Raw genomic sequence first — 22,534 nt, 5'->3', positions numbered from 1 at the left:
GGGTATCAGAAGTGGGCATCAGATCGTCTGGAACTGGAGTTACAGATGGTTATGAGCCACCGTGAGGGTGCTGGGAACTGAACTTGGGTCCTCTGCAAGGACAAATGCTCTTCCCTGCTGGGTTAACTCTCCAGTCCCAGACACTTACATTTTCTAGGCCTCATGTTCCCTGTCGATAAAAGGCCAGTAATACGTATCTTGTAGCTCTGTTTTCTGTGATCAGTAGGATGGAAGGTCACATTGTACACAGCCTAGTGAAGAGCAATTATTATTAGAGTGCATTAGGCACCCCAGAGGCCAGAAAATGAGAAGGGTAGAAGCCATGCCTAGGCTTTGCTGCTGGAGGGAGGACGGGCCCATACTCTGCAGGCTTCTCTCTCCCGCCCTGCCATCACTACAAATCTGTGAAGTCCACTTGCTCCACAGAACTTGGCCACCCAGTGGGACTGGGGATCTGCATGCATCGGGTGTGTGCATACCTTTTGCCCCTCCCTCAAGAAAAGCAAAAAAAAAAAAAAAAAAAATGAGGGAAATGTGTATGTATCAAAATGCCTTTGGAAATATTTTGCTATTTTTGATGATCTTAAAACAAAAAAGCTATCCCTTATCTGTATGCTCCTCACTTCTAAGCCACTTTTATATAAAAATTCAGAGTTCGGGAAAAGCTTCATGGATAGGAAGTACTTATCAGCAAAGAAATTAGCTTTTGTCTTTAAATTTTAATGATAGACATGAATGTCATTTATAAATAATTTCTCTGTGACCTCCTCCTCAGACTAGCACACACTAAGAATAACAAAGTGTTTCCACTTTCATTTCTGAGAACAGGCATTTCTATCTGTTCAGCCAAGTAACACAAAGGTATTCATTTGTGAAGTTTCCTATTTTGTCTCAAAGAAACCAAGTTTGCTAGGAATATCTGATAGAATACGTGCCAGAACAAACGACATCTTTGTGCCTGCCACACTTCATACAGAGATATGTCATTCTGTCCAAAAAAGCCCGCGTGAGCTGAATGTATCCACATCTCTAAAATACAGAAGGCTTCCATGTACAGTATCTCATTTCATGGTATAGTTCTATTTTGTGTGCAAATTCATGAAAGGGACACACAAGATATTATACGTATTACATTTAGGGAACTATAATACACAGTTACACCTTTCTTGTTTCTTGAGATCATGTTTTACTCCACAGTTGTCTCACTGTATAACTCATGCTTAACTTCACTTATTTTTAAATGAACTTCCTGCCAATAGGAGGGAAGCCCTCTGTACAGAAAGCTTTGTCTAACCCAGGTCTCCTGTGGCAACAAGAGACCTCAGAATTGTGATGAGCCACAGAATTCAGGTTCACAATGAAACAAAAGATGCAACAATTAGCCTGCTGGCCTTAATTTTAAAAACTTGTTAGGTTGCCTTTAATCTTATCACCTGGGAGTCAGAGGCAGGCAGATCTCTGAGTTCAAGACCAGCCTGGTCTATGTAGGGAGTTCCAGGACAGTCTGGGCTACACAGAGAAAACCATGTCTCGAAGCACAACCCCACAAACAAAACAAAACAAAACAAACGAACAAAAATTTGATAGGTCAGAATATTTTTAAGTTCTCAATTTATAATTTCAATTAAGTGAAGAATAGGGGCAGTAAAAAAATTTGTGCTGTTTTGTGTAAAAAGAACTACTTTATCATTTAGTATGATAATCTTATAAACTAATTTTATTTTACACATGAGAGTAATGAGTGTAAATAATATAGCCAGAATTGAACAGTACTGATTCCAGAATATTCAACCTCTTTCCACCATATTAAGTTCAGCATGAATAAAATATAAAATCATTTTACAGCTAAGAAAGCCACATTAAAAATATACATACACATATATAAATATATACACATGTAAATATAATATATATAATAAAAAGCTAGGCTACTAGGCTATTTAAAATAAAAATATTGTTTACTGACATTTAGTAACATGTCCAAATTTATCTTCCATTAAATATTTTATTTATTTGTTCATGTGTGTGCATGCATGTGTTGGTGATTTGGCTCATGTGTGCAGGTCAGAGGACAACTTGCAGAAGTCAATCCTCTTCTTCCACCATGTGGGTCCCAGGGATTGAACTCAGGTCCTTGGGCTTGGAAGCAAGCATCTTTATCTGTTGTGCTATGATCAATTTTTAAATGCCTGGATGATTTTCCGGTGGTCTTTAATTTTCTGAGTTTATTACCTACCATAGTCTCTTCATTTAAATCTGCTTCTGAAGCTCTAAGATACCGTCATACTGAGCTACATTATTCAGAGATGGTTCAGTGGCCTGGAGTAATGAGAGTAGTTTCTGAAACTAAACAAAAGGAAGGTGCACACCACTGCATTTCTGTGCTAAAACTATATATATATATATACATATATATGTATACATATATACATATATATATATATATCCCCAGGAAAATGGTTATTTAATATGTGTATGATATATATCATATATATGCTCACGTATCATATATATATATATACATTGTATATTGTTTCTGAGGGAAAATATTGATATATTTACAAAATATTAAAAAACTCTTTAAAAGTACTCTTACAGATGGTATCAGAGAGCAACCAAATATATTCAAATTCTCATCAAATGAAAATCATGCTTAATGATTTAATTAAGACTTCCTTATAAATTAGTTAACATATAAATAAAAACAGAGAAATCAAGCATATAAATGTAACATTAAAAATATTAAACACACACAAATATTTTTATAAAACTTACACTGGAGAAGCACATTATTTGAAGATACTTAATACTTTACCTATAATAGATTCTTGTATACTTACAAGTCAGGTTATTCCTAGCTTGGTGAGAAACTTGGAGAAGACTTTATCATTTTACCTTTGGTCATAATCTCATAGTCTCATTCTAGTAATAATGCTGCCACTAGTAAGGGCCATCATTGCATAGCCCTTCATATATGTTTAACAATGATAAAAAGCAATTCCCATCAAATTTCCAATGCAATTTTTTACAGAAATTGAAAAATAATCTTAACATTTGCATGGAAGAACAAAGGATCCTGGATAGCCAAATATACTCATGAACTAAAACACAAACCACAAAAATCTCTGCTGAAGATGTTCTCATTGCTGAAAGCCACACTAACCAAAACATATTGACACTGGTGTGAAACCTGACACACTATGAAGGGACTCAATTAGAGGATAAAAAGATACAAGTCCAAGCCACCTGAATTTTGTCAAAGATGACAAAACACACATTGGGGGAAAGACAGCATCTTCAACAAATGGTGTTGGGGAAACTGGATACCTACATGTACAAAAATGAAACTTTATCCTTCTCTCTCAAGTTGCACACAAATCAACTACAAATGAACCAAAAAGTTCAATGTTAGAACTGAAACTCTAGAACTTCTAGAAGAAAGAGCAGAGAGTACAGACTCAGGTAAGGACTTTCTGAATAGGACTCTGGTCACCCAGGAAATAGGACTGCAGTAGTTTGAATGAGTATGGCTCCCATAGGCTAATGTATTTGAAAGCTTACTCCCTAGTTGGTGGAACTGTTTGGGAGGGATTAGGAGGCATGCCCTTGTTGGAGGAGGTGTGTCACTGTAGGCTTCAAAAGACTCTTTCGCCTCCCAGGGCTCTCTCTGCCTTGTGGATATGGATCAAGATGTGAGCTCTAAGCTGTTCTTTTGCTCTGCCATCATGGACTCTAACCCCCTGAAACCATAAGCCAAATCAAATGCTTTCTTTTATAAGTTGCCTTGGTCATGGTGCTTTATCACAGTAATAGTAATTAATAGTGACAGTAATAGTATCTAAGACAAGGACCAGCAAGTGGCATCGCATGAAATCTTCTGTCCTATAAAGGAAAATAACAGACTGAAGAGGCATCCCACAGAATGGGAAAAATTATTTACTAGCTATATATCTGACAGAGGATTAGTGTCTAGAATGTGCAAAGAACTAAAAAAAAACCAAAATACCAGAAAAACAAACAACTCAGTTAAAAAGTGGGCTATGGAATTGAACAGAGTTCTTAGAAGATGACATAAAAATGATCAGAGAATTTTTTAATCCTTAACTACCATGGAAAGGTGAATTAAAACTACTTTGAGATTTTATCTTACCCTAGTCAGAATGGCTAAGTTTAAGAAAATAAAGCCAACAAATATTGGCAAGGATGTGGGAATGGGAACCTTCATTTATTTTTGTTGGGAGTACAAGCTGGTACAGCCACTGTGGAAATCTGTGTGGTAGTTCTTCAAAACAAACTAGAAATAGATTTCCTCTATGTCTCAACTATACCACTTCAACACAGTCCAAAAGAAGAATTCTAAGTGCTTGTGAGAAAACTTCAAGAAACCCAGACAAGAGTCTCGTGACCTCAGTTTCTTTAAAAACATGAAATTGTTCTTGGAATGTGTTTTCATGCCCCTCCCAGTGTAGCAGATAGGACCGAGCTGACTTCAGCTGTTGTTATTCATATTCCCCTATTGAAAAACATGTTTTTGTCACATGCGGCTTGCCTTTGTGATTGTACGATTTCTCATGAGACTCCTTTTACCCCTCAGAGTATAAATTGTCCGGTGCTCTGAATAAAGTTGGCTACTGCATGAGACTTTAGCCCCCCTCATTTATCAGCTCCATCCTCCTATGTCCCACCACCTTTAGAGTGATAAACATACCATGACTGGGCATGCAGATTCAAAAGAATCTACAACTACAGAGACTCATGTTCCTCCACTTTTATAGCTGCTCTACTCACAATAGTTAGGACATGGAAGCAGTGTAGATGTCCATCATCTGATGAATGGATAATAAAAGTAGGGTACTTGTATGCAACGAAATTTTATTCAGTTGTAAAGAAAAAAGAAATCATGAGATTTGCAGGTCAATGTAAAGAACTGGAAAATATTATACTGAGGAAGCTCAGACTCAGGAAGACAAATCTTGTACGTTTTCATTCATATGTGGATCTTAGCACTAAATCTTTATATTTGTGTGTTTAAACTGGAGTATAATCTAGGAAACTAGAAAATCTAAAATGATTAGTGGAAGGGGAAAGAAAGATTTTAAGGATGAGGGGTAGTGGAACACAGGTGACATGAAGAATCAAAGGGGAAAAATAGGGATGGAGGTTTAAATAGAGGAATAGGAGAGTAAAACAAAGTGTGTGTGTGTGTGGGGGGGGGGAGGGTAGAAGATAGATAACCAACACTGAAGTTGTTTGAAAAAAACATGAAAAACTTATTATTAAACTAAGCTTCATATATACATATATTCATAGAAAGACATTTAATTGGGATCACTCTGCAAGCAGGATAATGTTCCTCCCAGAAGCCATAAATGGTCAAACAAAAAGCCCTTTGCCAGGTGTTGCATATTTCCTTTCCAGTTATTGGTCAGCGGTATCCTGGAGATTCCAAAAACAATATAGGATATTGCATGGTTCATGGGTGCACACCAAGAACTTGATGGCAAAAATCTATTGCTGAAGATAACGCACGTTTTGGTCACAGGATATGGAGAAATCAGGTTGGTATTAAACAGGAAGCTTCCTTTCTTGACTAGTTCATGTAGTACCAGAGGATGCTGTGTAGGCTTTGGTGGGAGTGAGGTGAGGGGAGTTATCTACAGTCAACAGTCTTACCTAGCTATGAATCCTATGAGATACAATGATCAGTGAGACAAGACTATCCACTACAATAGTGGCATGAATATTATGGGGCAACCACACACTTTCTGATAGGATTTAAGAACTGTTCCACAGAAGGAAATACATTCCTAGTACTGTACATCTATCTGTTCAAGAATCCTGGTCCAAGAGTGAATTTACTATTACTTTATTAAATGGACATGGTATCAAGCTACCCTCTAAATTTGTATGTCTCTCTCCATAGATCAGACTAAGGACAAAGGATGGAGTACCAGTCATATCACAGATTTCATAACAGAAATGAGACATCTGTCTTCAAGCCTCCCATTCTATTGCTAGCATGTCTTGGGGTTCTGGGTGATGAAGAATACTATGTGTAAAGTTAGAAGACCAAGGTTGGGATCTGCCTGAACACCTGTGACTCATGTTCTTAGCAATGCCTCTTCTCTGAGCTTCAGTTCTCTCCTCCGTAAAGTGGAGATAAAGATTACATCTTGATTAGTCAGAGACCTTAATGAACATGAACACAAATCTGCTTTACAAACACCAAAGTAGCCTTTCCCAAAATGCTGCTGATATATGTGATAATGTTTTAAGTAGAACATTATAAAATCTTTCAATATTTTAACCATTACATATTTGTATAAATTCATATTTAAAAATAACTCATGTAGGATATTTGAAGAATGAAGTTATTTAAATTGTGAAAGTGGCATAAAGCTTAGTATATGAATGCACGACTAGTATTTGTTGATGGAATAAATCAATCAATACATAAAAGAAAGAAAAATAGTAAATGACCAATAGTACAAGTGCTAAGCAGTGCTAGTTAAACTCTGGCAAACACAGATTTGAAGTAATACATAAATATGAAGCATTTATTAGCTATTATAAAATTATTAAATAGAAACATCGAAGATAACAGTAAATACTTTTTTTTTTTTTTTTTTTTTGGTTTTTCGAGACAGGGTTTCTCTGTGTAGCTTTGCGCCTCTCCTGGAACTCACTTGGTAGCCCAGGCTGGCCTCGAACTCAGAGATCCGACTGGCTCTGCCTCCCGAGTGCTGGGATTAAAGGCGTGCGCCACCACCTCCCGGCCAACAGTAAATACTTAAAAAGAACATCTTTAAAGTGAAAAATCCTACTAACTTTAGAGTAATATTATTTCAGTACTTTTGAGATGACAGAAATTAGTGATAAATAATAACTTCGGTATAAAAGTTGATTTATTTGTGATAAGAAGGATGAAGATCATTTCCCAGCTGTAGAACTGATAAGAAACCCTGGCATTTTCAGTGTGCCAACCAGGGCCCCCATCCCCCTAATCATCATCTTATCCATGTTACTCTCATCAGCACTTTGGCAGCCACTTCTGGTCTACTGGGATTGAAGTATTTTTAAGTGTTACAGAATTACTAAGAAGCAAATCTATTTCAATGTGATATTAAGTATCTTATCAAGCCATGATACATCAACAGAATAGAAGTTTGGGGCAATCTTGAATTTCTAGGAAAATGTGTCACAGAAGCATGGATTTGATTCACCTTAGATTTTAGATTCCATTTGCTGCTGTCTAGATGAAAGTTGCATTAAAGCTTGGGAACTGGCATCTACATTGACCTTAGTTATCAGACTGAGGAGGGATAAACTTCTGAGTCTGGTTCAGTCTTGCTTATGGGGAACAAAAGGTCACTACAGTGAAGTTTATAGTCTTACCCACCTTTTCACTCAGTCTAGTATTTTTCTTGATATTCATATCTTTGGGCTGATCTAGTTCTTCATTCTCACTATCTTTCACATTTGGACTAGGGACCGACTTTGTTGGCCTGGATTTATCTTTCTTATTACCTCCAAACATGACTCTGCTTCATTTTTAAGAAGATTCTTGTGCCAACAGAGTATTGGTTGCCTTTGTCATAATGCTAGCCAAAATGTAACTCCACAACTGTGGCTATCTAGGAAAAGATTCATTTCCAACACTGGTTAGTTAGGAAGACAGAGTAGGAAGTGTGAATATACATGGAACATTTGGGATACAGAATCACAGTACTAAGAGTACAACTTAGCTATCACCTGTCATCAAGTACACAAACACCATTCTTTAAAATAAATTAAGGAAGGCACATCTCCCAAAGAGGGTTCCCAGGTGCAATCTTTTAAGTTCATAACCCTGGAGCATAAATATAGCCAATTTTTCATTATGCACCACACTCTCAAAAGCCTGTGCATGTGACAATGCTGAACCGAAAAACAGAAACCATGCTGCCTCCAAATGAGTAAGTTTTAATAAGGATGAAGTTGACAGCTTTAGTCAATCAACCAGAGAGCCATCTTTACACTATCCCTGCAAAGACAACCATGTAGACCAAGTTACAGTGTCAATCCAGGAAGGGAGCTCCTGTGCACTTATGCTATCTGTAGAAGTTTCCTGGTTACTTAACAAGTGCCTCTCTACTTTTCCTACCATGAATGTTTCCTGGAAAGGAAACATTTTTGTGTCACTATGATGATGTCTTTAAAGTTCAGAATACACATAGAAGTGCAATGAAATATGAAGAACAAAGGGATAGCATCGAAAACAGTGAACAGATTTATTCATAATAAATAAGAATTTTATGTTTTGATTATTACTGAGTAGCAACCTTTTAAGGCTAGTTCATACATGATCAAAAGTAGCAGGTGGCACCTATTTATCTAAAAGAGTATTAACTATAGGCCATACAAAGAACAAAAACAAAACCATACAGAAAACAAATGACCCAATCCAAAAAATGAACTAATATATCTGAACAGAGACTTTTCAAAAGAAATATAGATGGCTAATATATAAATTAACAAGTGTTTGACACCATTAGACAAAAGAAATGCAAATTAAATCCACTTGGGGTTTCTGTCTCACTCAAGAGAGAATGGCTATCATCAAGAAATGACAAATATTCTCAAGGATGTAGAGAAAGAGAAACCTTTATGGGGTGAAAGTGCCAACTGGTACACCCACTATAGAAAACAGTATAGTGGTTCTTCCAAAGGCTAGAAATAGAGCTATCATCTGACCCAGCCATTCCATTCCTGGATGTATATTCAAGGGAATCTATATTCTATTAAAGAGATACTTTCTCATCCATGTTCATTGTTGCTCTATTCACAAAATAACCTGGAAGCCAGATTAGCCTAGACGTTTATCAACTGACAAATGGATATTGAAAACATGGTACATATGCACAATGGAATTTTATTTAGCTGGAAAGAAAAATACAATTAAGAAATCTGCATGTAAATGGCTGGAACTTGAAAAAATTATGCTGAGTAAAGGCCCAGAAAAACAAATGTCATATGTTCTTCATTTTTTGATCCTAGCTTTCCAATCTCCAAATATGCATGTTCAACTTGGAGTTACTGTAGAAGCCAAGCTATTGGGATGGGCTTGTATCAGGAAGGGGGATAGTACAACATAAGAAATACAGAAATAGAAGGGGAATGCTGAGAATGGAAAAGTTTAAGCAGGGAGGTGACAGGGAGTGGGTAGAGGAGATGATGGGACAGAGGGAAAGGTCAATCAAAATGAAAGATGTTTGAAAAAATCATATTCAAATAAACTGGTAACCAAACTAAAGAAAACAGACTTTACACAGTAGATGTGGGGGCTGAGATGGCTCAGTGGTCAAAGGCATTTGCTGCACTTGCAGATAACCTGTGTTCAATCTCCAACTGTCCACATGGTGGCTCAAAACCATCTATAACTCTATTCCCAGGAAATACAATGTCTTCTTTTGACCTCCATGGGCACCATGTACTCATGTGGTACAGATACATGCATACGGGCAAAAAACATCGATAAACATAAAAATAAAAATCTTAAAAAAAATTGAGCTTTTTGCTCCTCCAGACCCAATGTTCCAAGACTCATCCCCAGCTCTGTAGCAGAAAACTTGATGTAGTCTCCCTTTCCTCTCTGATGCCATCCCCAGTGCATCACAAATATCCTCTCCTTAAACCTTCCTCCCCCGCCCGTACTTATCCCATGATCCAAGCCTCCACAACACCAGCAGACACTTCCTGGGAACACAGCTGTCTAGCAGGCCATGGAAAAAGGTAAGCCACCCAAAGACCTTCACCACTCCCTCTTCCTTTCCAAATCTAATCTCCAGTCTCATCCCTAGCTCTGCAACAGAACACCTGCTGCCGCCTTCCTTCATCCCCTTCCTACATTGCTATGGCTTTCACAGTCACTCCTCTCCTCTCCAAAGCTCTGCAGCTGCACACCCGTGGCAGCCTTTCCTACCCACCCTGTTTCCATCTCCTGTGCACCCCATAGATCTCCACTTCTAACCTCCCTCCCGGACTCTACTTTGTCCCAGCTCACAACCCCAGCAGGCACCCCCCCTGCTAACTTAAGGGCTGCTCCTGCCAGGGCAACAAGTAGGAGGCAAGCTTCTTCTACTTCTACTCTCCCAGATTACACTTCTACTTCTGCTCTCCCAGATTCAATGAATCCAGTCTCATCCTCAGCTCTGAAGCTGGAAATCTGCTGTGATCTCCCTTTCCTCTGTGAACCTATCCCCAATGGGTCATAAAGATTTTCTCCTCCAACCTTCCATGCCCTAACTCATCCCAGTATCCCAGTCTCCAACACCATCAGACATACACTGGGAACACACCAGCTGAACATGCCAGGGAAACAGGTCCACTGAAAATCTCCTACCAGGCAACACACAGCCAGAACAATCTCCCAAAGTCCAGTGAGGAAGCAGAAACTAAGGAACAAAACACTCACCTAACAGAGACAAAACCAGGCCTATAATCATCCCACTCCCAGAAAGCCTAGATTAAAGCTGCATATCAACAACAGGAAGTTTACAAACTCATGGAAACTGAACAATTCTCTATTGAATTAAAAATGTGTCAAGAAAAAAAAAAAAAAATCCTTAGCCGGGCGGTGGTGGCGCACGCCTTTAATCCCAGCACTCGGGAGGCAGAGCCAGGCGGATCTCTGTGAGTTCGAGGCCAGCCTGGACTACCAAGTGAGTCCCAGGAAAGGCGCAAAGCTACACAGAGAAACCCTGTCTCGAAAAAAAAAAAATGTGTCGAGAGAAATAAAGAAATTAAAGACTTTCTGGAATTCAATGAAAATGAATGAACCACCCACCCAAACTTAGGGGGCACAATGAAAGTGGTGCTAAGAGGCAAGTTCACAAGATTAAGTGTTTAAAAAAAAAAACAAACCAAAAAAAAAAAAAACTGGAGAGATCTCATACTAGCAACTTTAATAGCACACACACCTGAAAGCTCTACAACAAAAAAAGAAATCACACCCAAAAGGATTAGAAATAATCAGCAAGAAATAATCAAACTCAGGGCTGAAATCAGTAAGATAGAAACAAAGAGAACAATACCAAGAATCAATGAAACAGTGAGTTGGTTCTTTGGGAAAATCAGTAAGATCAACAGACTCTTATCCAAGTTAACTAAAAGGAGAGAGAATATCCAAATTAACATAATCAGAAATGAAAAGGGGGACATAACAACAGACACTGAGGAAATCCAAAGAATCATAAGGACATACTTTAAAAACCTATTACCCCCCCCCCCCCAAATTGGGAAGTCTAAAAGAAATGGATAATTTTCTTAATAGGTACCACTTACTAAAGTTAAATCAAGATCAGATAAACAATTTAAATAGACTTATAACCCCTAAGGAAATAGAAGCAGTCATTAAAAGTCTTCCAACCAAGAAAAGCCCAGGGCCAGATGGTTTAGTACAGAATTCTACCAGACTTTTAAATGAGAGTTAACATCAATACTCCTAAAATTATTTCACAAAATAGAAACATAAGGTACATTACCCAATTTATTTTATGAGGCCACAGTTACCCTGATATCCAAACAAAGACATAACAAAGAAAGATAATTACAGATCAATTTTCCTTAAGAACATAGATATAAAAATATTCAGTAAAATACATGCAAACCGAATCCAAGGATACATCAAAAAGATCATTCACCATGATCAAGTAGGCTTCATCCCAGAGATGCAGGGGTGATTTAATATATGAAAACCAACAAATGTAATCCACTATATAAGTAAACTAAAAGGAAAAAAAGATCATCTCATTAGATGCAGAAAAGGCCTTTGACAAAATACAATACCCCTTCATGTAAAAGTCCTGGAGAGATTAGGGATAAAAGGGATATACCTAAACATAATAAATGCAGTTTACAGCAAGCCCATAGCTAACATCAGTTTAAATGGATAGAAACTCAAAGTAATTCCACTAAATTTAGGAACAAGGTTGTTCACTCTCTCCATACCCACTCAATATAGTACTTGAAGTCTTAGCTAGAGAGATAAGACAACTAAAGGAGACCAAGGGGATACAAATTGGAAAGGAAGAAGTCAAAGCATCATTATTTGCAGATGATATGAGAGAATACATCAGTGACCCTAAAAATTCCATCACGGAAACCCCTACAGCTGATAAACACTTTCAGCGAAGTACCTGGATACAAAATTAATTCACAAAAATCAGTAGCCTTTCTATACACAAATGACAAATGGTCTGAGAAAGAAATTAGGAAGACAACACCCTTCACAATAGCCACAAATAATATATAATATCTTGGGGTAACGCTAACCAAGCAAGTGAAAGACATGTATGATAAAACTTTAAGGATTTGAAGAAAGAAATTGAAGAAGATATCAGAAGATGGAAACATCTCCCATGCTCATGGATTGGGAGGACTAATATAGTAAAAATGGCCATCCTACCAAAGCAACCTACAGATTCAAGGCAATCCCCATCAAATCTCTAACATAATTCTTCATATGTCTTGAAAGGAGAACTCTCAGCTTTATATGTAAACAACAACAATAACAACAACAACCACCAACCCAGGATAGCTAAAACAATCTTGACCAATAAAAGAACTGTGGGAGATCTCACCATTCCTGATCTGAATTATACTACAAAGCTATAATGACATAAACAGCCAGTATTAAAAATACTTTTCATGTATCTTGATAACAAAAGTTTTTGTTTTGTTCTTTTTTTTTTTTTTGAGGGGAATTTTTTTGAGACAGGGTTTCACCATGTTGTGTAGCCCTGGCTGTCCTGGATCTCTGTAGACCAGGCTAACCTCGAACTCACACTGCCTCCCTCTGCCTCTTGAGTGCTGGGATTAAGGGTGTGCACCACCACTGCCTAAATGGTTTAGTACAGAACCTGTACTGGCCATCTTCTTTAATCAGGCAAGACTTCCAGTGGAGGAATTAGTACACCAACTCAGCCATAAAACCTTCTACCTACAATTTGTCCTGCCTACAAGATGTGCTGGGCTAATGGTGATACAGAAATTGTGAGAGTGGCCAATCAGTGACTGATGCAGCTTGAGACTCATATCATCAGAGGGAGCTCAACTCCGATGGCCAGGACCCAGAGGCGTGTTAGCCCTGAGACCTAGGATAGAACCAAACACAACTGGGGCAGGGGTGGGGAGAGTCAACACAATGATTCCCAATGATATTCTGCTATACTCATAGATTGGTGCCTAGCTCAAGTTTCATCAGAGAGGCTTCGCCTAGAAACTGATGGGAACAGATGCAGAGACCCATAGCCAAACATCAAGTGTATCTTGGGGAATCCTGCAGAAGAGGGGGAAGAAGGATGGTAGGAGCCAGAGAGGTCAAGGGTAGCACAAGAAAACACACAGGATCAACTAAACTGGGCTCACAGGGGCTCACAGAGACTGAACCAACAACCAGGAGCCTGCATGGGACTGACCCAGGCCCTCTGTATGTATGTTACAGTTTTGTAGCTTGGTTTTCTTCTGGAACTCCTAACAGTGGGAACAGGGGCTGTCTCTGAGTCTGTTGCCTACTTTTGGGACCCTTTCTTCCTGCTGGATTGCTTTGACCAGCCTTAATAGGAGAGGAGGTGCCTAGTCTTACTACAACTTGATATACCATAGCTGGTTGGTATCCATGGGAGGCCTGTTCTTTTTTGAAGAGAAACGGAGTAGTAGTAGATTGGGATGGGGGGTATGGGGGAGAGGGGCTGGGAGGAGAGGAGGGAGGGAAAAATTTGGTCTGAATGTAAAATAAATAAATTTTAAAAAAGAAAAAAACCATATTCAAACACATATGAATCAGGAGATTCAGTCTTCTGTTTAATGCAAAACGTGTTAAAGGAAGATGATTTTGGGCTTGAGGAGATGACTTTGCAGGTAAAATGCTTGTTTTCCACATATGAAAACTTGAGTTTGGATCTCCACATGAAAGCCAGGCAGGTGTGGTGGCCCACTTATAACTCCGCAGAAACAGGGGACTGTGCCAGACTAATTGAAACAAAGGAGCCAGGTTCAGTGAGAGACCCTGCCTCAATATGTACAGTAAATAGAGATTGAGGAAGACACTTGACATCAACCTGGGACCTCCAGGATCTCCCCAGGCACACATATACATGTGCATATGCACCCATATATTGTGCCTATGTGATTGCAAACACACATGCATACCGTACAGACTTATATACACAACAATGCATGCCCTTATCTTGTGAGGGTATACAATGGCATCTAGATGCAGACCAGGGCAAGAATAATGTTTGGGGAGGGTGGTAATCTTTCTTTAGGTATGTATTTTTACAAAATGGCACCTGAACAGCCTTGGTTCATTCGCACAGAAACTGTAAAGCAGTTTAATGACTCTGTCTTGTATTTAGAGTGGTTCTACTTATAAGAGCCCACTTTTGCTGTTTCTAATTACTTCTTGAACAAACTGTCAAAAATATTTAGCTTTATCAACCTAACAGATGCTTGGCTGGCCTCAGAGAGGATCAAGAATAAAATGTTTTGTGAGTAAAATATGGAATTCATTATCTTATCAAAAGTAGAAACACCAGGCCCAAAGTGTATTGTGACAAGTGTATGTTAGGCACTGTAAGCATGGGTTTGAGGACCTCCTGTCCCCTTGACGAAAGACAGTCCTTTTATTGTGCAGGCAAAAATGCTCTTGGTTTCCTGCCATTAAATCTAAGTGCCAGCTTAAGTCTGAGCAAAGCTGAAATCACTTTGCACAATACCCTCTTTAAGAGAACAAAGTATACCTGTAAGAGTGATTTTTTTTTTTTATTAGCTAAGAGGACAAGAAATTCTGTTTCTTCATATGAGGGAATTGAGCATGATTTCTCCTTCTGGTTCAGAAAAAAATGTTTCTATTTACTTTAAACATTCTGCATGTTTCTTGCAGCCAATTGTACTAATTGTAAGAGAGGGCAGACACCCCTACTGATTTCTTCTAAGTCGGATGGTAGTTCATGGGTATATTTTCATTTAATTTATATGGTCAGGTTGTGCTAAGTAGACACAGACTACTACTGATGTAAACATTTCCACATGTTAGAAAGACCCAGAACTTCCTCTGAATTCAGATGTCACCAGCTGCTTTCTGTAATGGTTTTAACTTCACCCAGATTCTACCAATGCCCCACCTCTGGATGTCACAGGTTAGCACGTAGAGGAAAGCTGTCTGTCGGCATACCTTGCTCCATGGGAGCAGCCCTTCCTCGGCCATATTTTCCCCAGTCATTGTCACTTGCCTTCCTCTACTGAATAAAGAACTATGTAAACACAGAGAAGGCAGATGGAGTTAACAGGACCCTAGAAGTCTGGTTGAGGGTTAGGGGCACCCTGAGCCTAGTGGGTCTGTAAGGTTTTCATGACTCACCCCTTGTCAACATGACATTGGTGACTATAACCATCCCCTCTTCATTTTATGCTCCAGAAGCTTGTGAGACCTCAATGAGTCATGAAGAATCTTAAAATCAAATCCAAAGAATCCAAAGTGATGATAACAAAACAGAATAATTGATATTTGAACAGAGGTTAGTATTTGACAATGGATAAAGATTGGTATACCTTCCCTTCCTCGGGGCTTTGTTGGCATGAATTGTGAACGTCGTCTTCTCTTAGGAATTTTCCAGGCCAGGAAGTCAGTCCTTTGATTTGGCCCCAGACCAAGTCACCAACGTTGAACGTCCTTGGTCTATAGTGTATCAACTCATGTGAAGAGGGGGAGTCCGGATTCCTTAGGTCATCTTCACTACTAATGCTTTTAGCATCTGAGGGACTAGGCACACACCCATTAATGCTTTTGGCATTAAAGTCTCCATTGTAATGGATGTAGTCTTTGACCAGAGAACTTTCCAAACTATTCGAAGAACCTGGAGACTGCCCCTCTAGGACTAGGTCTTGTTTTGCAGTGCCTAGCAGCTCTCCAAAGCCCCGACTCTGACGAGGTCTGTTTCCATTAATGTGTGTGCATCTTTCCACAGTGTTCTCTAGTCTCTCCTTAAAACTCATCATAGTTCTTTTGTAGTTATTATACCTGAAATTTTCCTCCAGAATTTTATCCCCTTGACAATTTCTTGGTGGTAACAGTATTGGGTGCTGCTCCCCAGGTAGAAATGGCAGTGTAGAGACATTGTTGGGCCTTTCATGACAAGGACTACTGTGGATATGGCCTGGATGATCTAAAAATTCCTCATATTTCCACCTGTTCCGCTCCCCTCTGGGACTCTGCTCCCCATCCCACTGTTTTCTGGATGTGTGGCAACTTGCTGACTTGAAATACTCCAACCCATCTCCTTCGCTGGAGTTCTTCCCATGGTCTATGCTCTTGGGCAGCCGCGCTCCTCTTGCGTTCCTCAGCCTGCCATCATGGTCCATTCCTCCCACGCTCCGCCCATGAATGACCGCGCTCACAGCGCTGGACAAGTTCAACGGGTCACCAATAGAGGCAGTGAAGGCACTCATGGCACTCAGAGCCGGAACAGGGCTGATCTGAGTTGTACTGTTGACAGCAGTCGTGATGACAACCTGCATCCCTTTGCTGGCCGCATCGACAACTGCTTTGTAAATGGCATCTACAGAGGCATCGCCTTGGCCACCCATAACGAGGCCGTCTTTCACTGGCTGCCCAAGGGATGGGTCAATCCTTGGCTGCAGCTCACAAGGTGTATCTTGGAAATGTGGAAGTGCAGGGTTTGGGTTCTCAGGAAGTGCTGTGAGGCCCGGCTGAGTGTTTATTCTTTTATTCAGAAGAGCTGCATCTCCTTGCATCCTCACCTTAAATAGGTAGGAAACGGTGAAAAGGAGGGAGAGAGGAAGGGAGGGAGGGAGAGAAAGAGAGAGAGAGGAGAAAAATTTAAAGCTCTTAAAGAGGAAGATCGTAATTCCAAGAGTCACCAAAAGACGAACAACTGACAGGAAAGTACAAAGGACAAGAATCAAACTGAAAGGGAAAATCATTCTTTAAAGAAAACCTTACACGTCCATTATATTTCTATATTTGGGTAACTGCTTTAGCTGAAATAATTCAACAGATATCTTTTTAAACTTATCATTGCCAAACATTTCCTAGAAAAACTAAACTTGAGGGAGCTGGACACAAGGTGTTCCTAGGTGATGACACTGCTTGCCCAATGGTCTTACAGGTGTTTGAAACTTGAAATTCAAGTTGCAGATGACCAAAGAAGCCAGATTTTTAAAATGATCAGTAACTAATGATTATATTTAACTGAGCGAAATAGAAGATAAAATAAAAATAAATTTCCTTCCTAACAATGCATTACTTTGATGACATTACATATTAAATTTTATTTATTTATTTAATTTATTCATTATTGTGTACATGATCTATGTGGGCACATGTGTGGAGGTCAGAGAACAGATTTTTTTTTTTGGGGGGGCTGTTTCCTCTCAACTTTATGTGGTTCTGGGGATTGAATTCAGGTTGCCAGGCCTATGAGACAAAAGCCTTTATCTTCTCTAAGCCATCTCGCCAGCCACACATGATACTTCTTGAAGTCTTCAGATGGGGTCGTGATTCCTGCTCCTCAGCCTTATCCAGCCACTGCATGAGGTACATCCTCATGCTGCCAAAAAGGACACTGTCTATAGTGATTCTTAGACAGGAAGAGGTCAGGGGAGGGGATTTCTGTACAGGAAGCATTACTGCAGTTTGAAAACTCCCTGTGGCTTTTCTAACTTCACTAACACCATGTAAGAATTAGTGCTAAGGGATCGCTTGGCTCGGCCTGGGAGGAGGGGACTGGACCTATCTGGACTGAGTCTACCAGGTTTATCTCAGTCTGCGGGGAAGGCTTTGCCCTAGAGGAGATGGGAATGGGGGGGTGGGCTGGGGGGAAGGTGAGGGGGGCGGGAGGGGGGAGAACAAGGGAATCCGTGGCTGATATGTAGAACTGAATTGTATTGCAAAATAAAAAAAAAAAAAAAAAAAAAAGAATTAGTGCTAAGGCCTTAGGTCCCTCGGTCCTGCAATCATAATTTCTGCTCAGTCCTGGCCCAGTGACCACTCCCTTCTGGTCTCTGCCTACTTCCTTACTAAACCAGCACCTAGGATTCAACGGCTCATAGGCCACTCTTTTGCTACCACCCCGTCCATACTTGCCAGATAAAACCTAAATCTTGGATCATTTTAACTACTGGTTTTGTCTATATCCACAGGAAGGTGAAGTATTTTATGAATAGGAATTTATGGTTTCCAACCTGCACGATGGCCTGTTGATTCTCCTTCAATCCTATGACCTTCCAGTCAGATACCATTTTCTCCACAACTCCACAAATCTTCTATCTCTTCACACTAACTGCCATCTCATCTCACACCCTATTCTCAGTAGATGACCCTACTTACCGGAGAGAAAATGGAGCTCATGGTGAGATGTGTTACACTATGATATTCCCTGATCCTTAATAGCACATATCTCCCAGTGGTTACGCCTCTCTTAGATCTTGTCCAGTTTTCCATCTGCTCTATGGAGGGAAGCTCTCCACTTCTCAGGGACCTCGCTTTCTTCTCTTCATGTTTACTTTCATATACTTTTTTGGATCTTCCTTTTAGCATATAATATTATGTGCATACCTCCTCATGTAGAAGGTTAGTGCTCAACCCGACGTTCCCTTGGAGCACTACTCCAGGTCTCTTGCTCCTCATAGTTTGCTTTTTGAAGCAATAACTCATTTGGTAATTCTCAATGTCCCATTCATCATTCTAACCATTGCAATCTGACTCTGCTTCCACCATGCCTCCCTAAACTGCATTCTGCTGAGATGCTCTCGTGTCTAATGAGTGGACTTCAGGCTTTAGCTTGTTTTCTTGGTGATATAGGTAGGCACATATTCCACTATGAATTAATTTACTACAGTATATGTGAATATTTCATTATTGGTGAAATAGGTACTCATCACCACTCTTTACCCAGCCCAACACTTTTTATCCTACTCTAATCTTAATTCCCTTCTCAGAGGAAACCAGTGCTGTAGAGCATCCTGGTTAACACTTAAAAATATTAAAGCATGCAGGTCAATACCTAGTTTCTCTTCTTCCTTCCTTCCTACCCTTTCAACATATATAGAAACGTACTGTGCCACTCTTCTACCAATACTAGTGTTAGAATTTTATCTTCTTGCAGGAAGTATTGTATATTGTATTAAATAAGTCTACCTAATCATTTAAGCTTTTATAGATGGGCATTATGTAACATAATTATTTTCTGATTGATGAATAGCTATGTGGCTTTTAATTTCTGATTCCATGTTATAATGAATGTTTTGTTCATTATGTGCTCCTCTGTTCACATTTGAAGATTTCTCTTAAGCCAACACATATAAATTGAACTTCTGGGCTAGTAGACATATATGTGTGTGTGTGTGTCACACACACACACACACACACACACACACACATATGAATATGCTTCAAAACTTGATAAACTACCAAATTATCCTCCAAAGAAAATGAGCCAGTGTGGTGATTATTTTATTTGTGCTGAAATGTGATATTTTATTTGTATGTTAATAAGTAAAGTTGCCTGGAGATCAGAGGTCATTTAGCCATAAAACAAAAATCAGGTGGTGGTAGCACACGCCCTTAATCCGATCACATGGCAGGCAGAGTCTCTGTGTGGTCAAGGACATAGCCAAGCTCGGTGACACGAACCTTTAATCCCAGTACCAACCATAGAGACCTGGAGGTCTATATAGACAGACAGTGATGAGGAAGTCATGTGGCTGGGCTTAGAGCCAATGAAAAGACAAAACAGAAAGGCAATAAAATCACAGGTTAGACAGGAGGAAGCTCTCTCTGCGGAAGCTACTGCTGGTGGTAAGCTAAGGCTAGTCATGGCTATTGCTCTGATCTCTTTGGCTATTACCTCTGTATTTGGCTCTGTGTTTCTTATTTAATAAGACCGTTTAGAAATTTGTCTACAAGCCAGGCTGAATATGCAGCTCAGTGGTAGAGCATTTGTCCAGCATGTACAAGGCCTTAGGTCTGACCTCCATCACAAAAGAAAAAACAGGCTAATAAAGCTCAGCCAGCATTCAGATGGACCAACAACGAAAGCGAGAATTTCTTCTGACCTTTGCCAGCAGAGGGTACCATCAATCTGACATACACAGTAATGTACACAATTGTTTATTCTTTTCATGTTTATGAATAATTCATATTTCATTTTCTATGAATTGTCTATTTAGATTTATTCCCTATTTCCTTGTCAGTGATCCTTTTTTCTTCCTGATTTATAGGATGTATTTTAAGATGAGAGGTGTCAATTAGGTGGTATGAATTATGTGTATATTTCCTGACATTTGGTTCATCTCTAACTTTAGAATATCTTTGATCATATAGAAATTAAATTTTTTGTTTTGGTTACACATTTTTCTTTTGACCTACTGGCTTGATATCTTGATTAAAAAGCTTTCTGTTTTATTATTTATAGTCTGTGATGGTGCATGCCTACAAGTCCAGCATGATGGAGTGTGAGAAGGAGGATGCAAATTCAAGACTGGCTAGCTTGTACTACATAGTGAGCCCTGTCCTTTTTTTTTTTTTAATCTTGTACATTTTAGTCTCACATTTATATAATATCACTCTTTCTTTATAATCTTTAATATATTAGGCATCTTTGTAGACATAGAGGACCACATGGCCTAAGCCAGGAAGATGGAGTGTGGTGAGAGCTAACACTGAAGGAAGTGGGGATTGATCACAATGTGGGCACAAGGCGCAAAAGGGCCGAGGAGGGTAGAACTACCAGGTCTTACTTACAATTCCAAAAAGACCATTGCTTTATACAAAATAAAGTTATATTTAAACAAAAGCCTGGCATGTTTAACAATCCTCATTATTAAGAAAGAACCATCAGTAGACTCTAAAGGGCATACAATCTACTTTTTCATTCCTCCTGCCTAATTATTTCAATAAAACCAGACATTGTTTTCAGCTAAAATCACATGTGGGAGGAAAGTACCTGGAAGTTCTGAAATAGACAAGCCATGGGGTTACTGTTAGCTGGGCAAGGGACTGCGGGCTGTCCTTGGAAGGCCTGGAGATTCTGGTGTCCCTGGAGAAGGTGCTGCTGTTGTTGACTCGGAGGAAACATTTGATTGCTGTTTAACAGCGATTGTAGATGACTCAGTTGATGGTTATTCAAAGAATTGTTTATTGATGATATATCACCTACAGTTTTGAAAAATATAAAGTATAAGTCAATGTATTTCTTCAGAGATCTTATGGTTATTTTTGCACCTGAGAACTCCTGAAACACGAACTAAAAGCTGAACTTACGTGGGCAATTTGGTTATTTTTATCAGCCTCACTTATCCATAAATGTACCTTTAGCATTTAGTTTTATCTGCATGATTAGCCTTGTATTTTATACCACATAAAGACTACTTAGTCATTAATGTTAAGCTTCAGAGTTAAATGATTCCCTATGGCTATTAGTATTAGAACAACTACAATTAAAGGTTGAAAAATTTCCTTAGCAATCATAAGTAGTTGACAAGGAGACAAAGAGTAGGTATGAGATTGTCTCATTTATAAAATTTCAGTTTTAAGTCACAATCATCAATAAATACCACCAAATAAAATTAGAGGCTTAGTTTAGAAATATGCATTTTGTTTCGCATTAAAATGTTAGTCAGCTAAAATTAAAACTGTAGAGAAACCTAACAATACAAAAGAATTAATTCACTGCTCTAGTTGTCATAAAGATTTTAAAATCAGTGACATCCATGGATAGCATTAATAACTGGTTGTATTTATATTTAAAATTCAGAGTTGTTTTAGATTGTTGAAAATTTTGAGAACAGTTTTGTAACAAGACATATATGTCTACTAGGATTTTTGAGTTATTTAACTATAACGATTTTAGGTCTAGACAGAACTAATTGTGCTGCATTATAAAAGTTTCCATAAAATACAGCAATCGGAATAATGAGTTTTGTAGTGTATCAAGACGCTCTTGATACCATCATGTACACTTGCTTCTGTTTCTGGGTTTCATGGACACTTCCTGCACTTCCACCTGTTGTTACCTACACCTATCATTATAAATACTTGACATTATTTTCAACTTTTTTTTTGATAGGCTAATCTACGTGAAGGACTTTATTTTTATGGCACAAATACATACGTATAAGAACAATTCCGAGGAAATCTAGATTTATATAGAGGGACAGTTTCCTTGATCTTGGGGGAAACCTCAGCTTGGAGTATTTTGATGCCTGGCCTTTTTAGCTCGGCTTCTCAGGGTTCCCCTGGACCCTAGTGCAGCTGCTCATCCCAACCCTGTGATGCCACGCCAAGTAAAACAGAAGTAAAGGTGCTTTACAAGATGCAGACTGCTCTTGGCTGAAGAGAATGGAGGGTCGGTTAGGTTTAGGTGGCATCAGAATTAGAAGATAAGAGAAAGCAGATTACAGTGGTATTTAGTAATGCTAGAATTGGAGAAAAGGAAAAAGCCATTTCATGTTTGTTTAGCTATAGTTTTGTGTG

General features: G+C 39.0%; 1 protein-coding gene across 5 annotated transcripts in view; it reads right to left on the bottom strand.

Moving 5' to 3' along the window:
• Positions 1–22,534, bottom strand: part of Mbd5 (methyl-CpG binding domain protein 5) — a 191,870-nt gene that overhangs the window by 14,570 nt on the left and 154,766 nt on the right. For 4 of the 5 annotated variants that reach the window (XM_059260441.1, XM_059260439.1, XM_059260442.1 and 1 more), the window contains 2 exons: positions 21,006–21,214; positions 15,592–16,800 (listed from right to left, as the gene is read on the bottom strand). In XM_059260441.1, the coding sequence (XP_059116424.1) occupies positions 15,592–16,800; positions 21,006–21,214 (1,418 nt within the window). Of the gene's footprint in view, positions 1–15,133; positions 15,491–15,591; positions 16,801–21,005; positions 21,215–22,534 lie in introns of those variants that run through there. The other variant, XM_059260443.1, reaches the window with a different exon arrangement.

This window comes from Peromyscus eremicus, chromosome 4 (assembly GCF_949786415.1).
Source record: "Peromyscus eremicus chromosome 4, PerEre_H2_v1, whole genome shotgun sequence".
Lineage (NCBI taxonomy): Eukaryota > Metazoa > Chordata > Mammalia > Rodentia > Cricetidae > Peromyscus > Peromyscus eremicus.
This window is presented reverse-complemented; position numbering and strand designations above follow the sequence as displayed.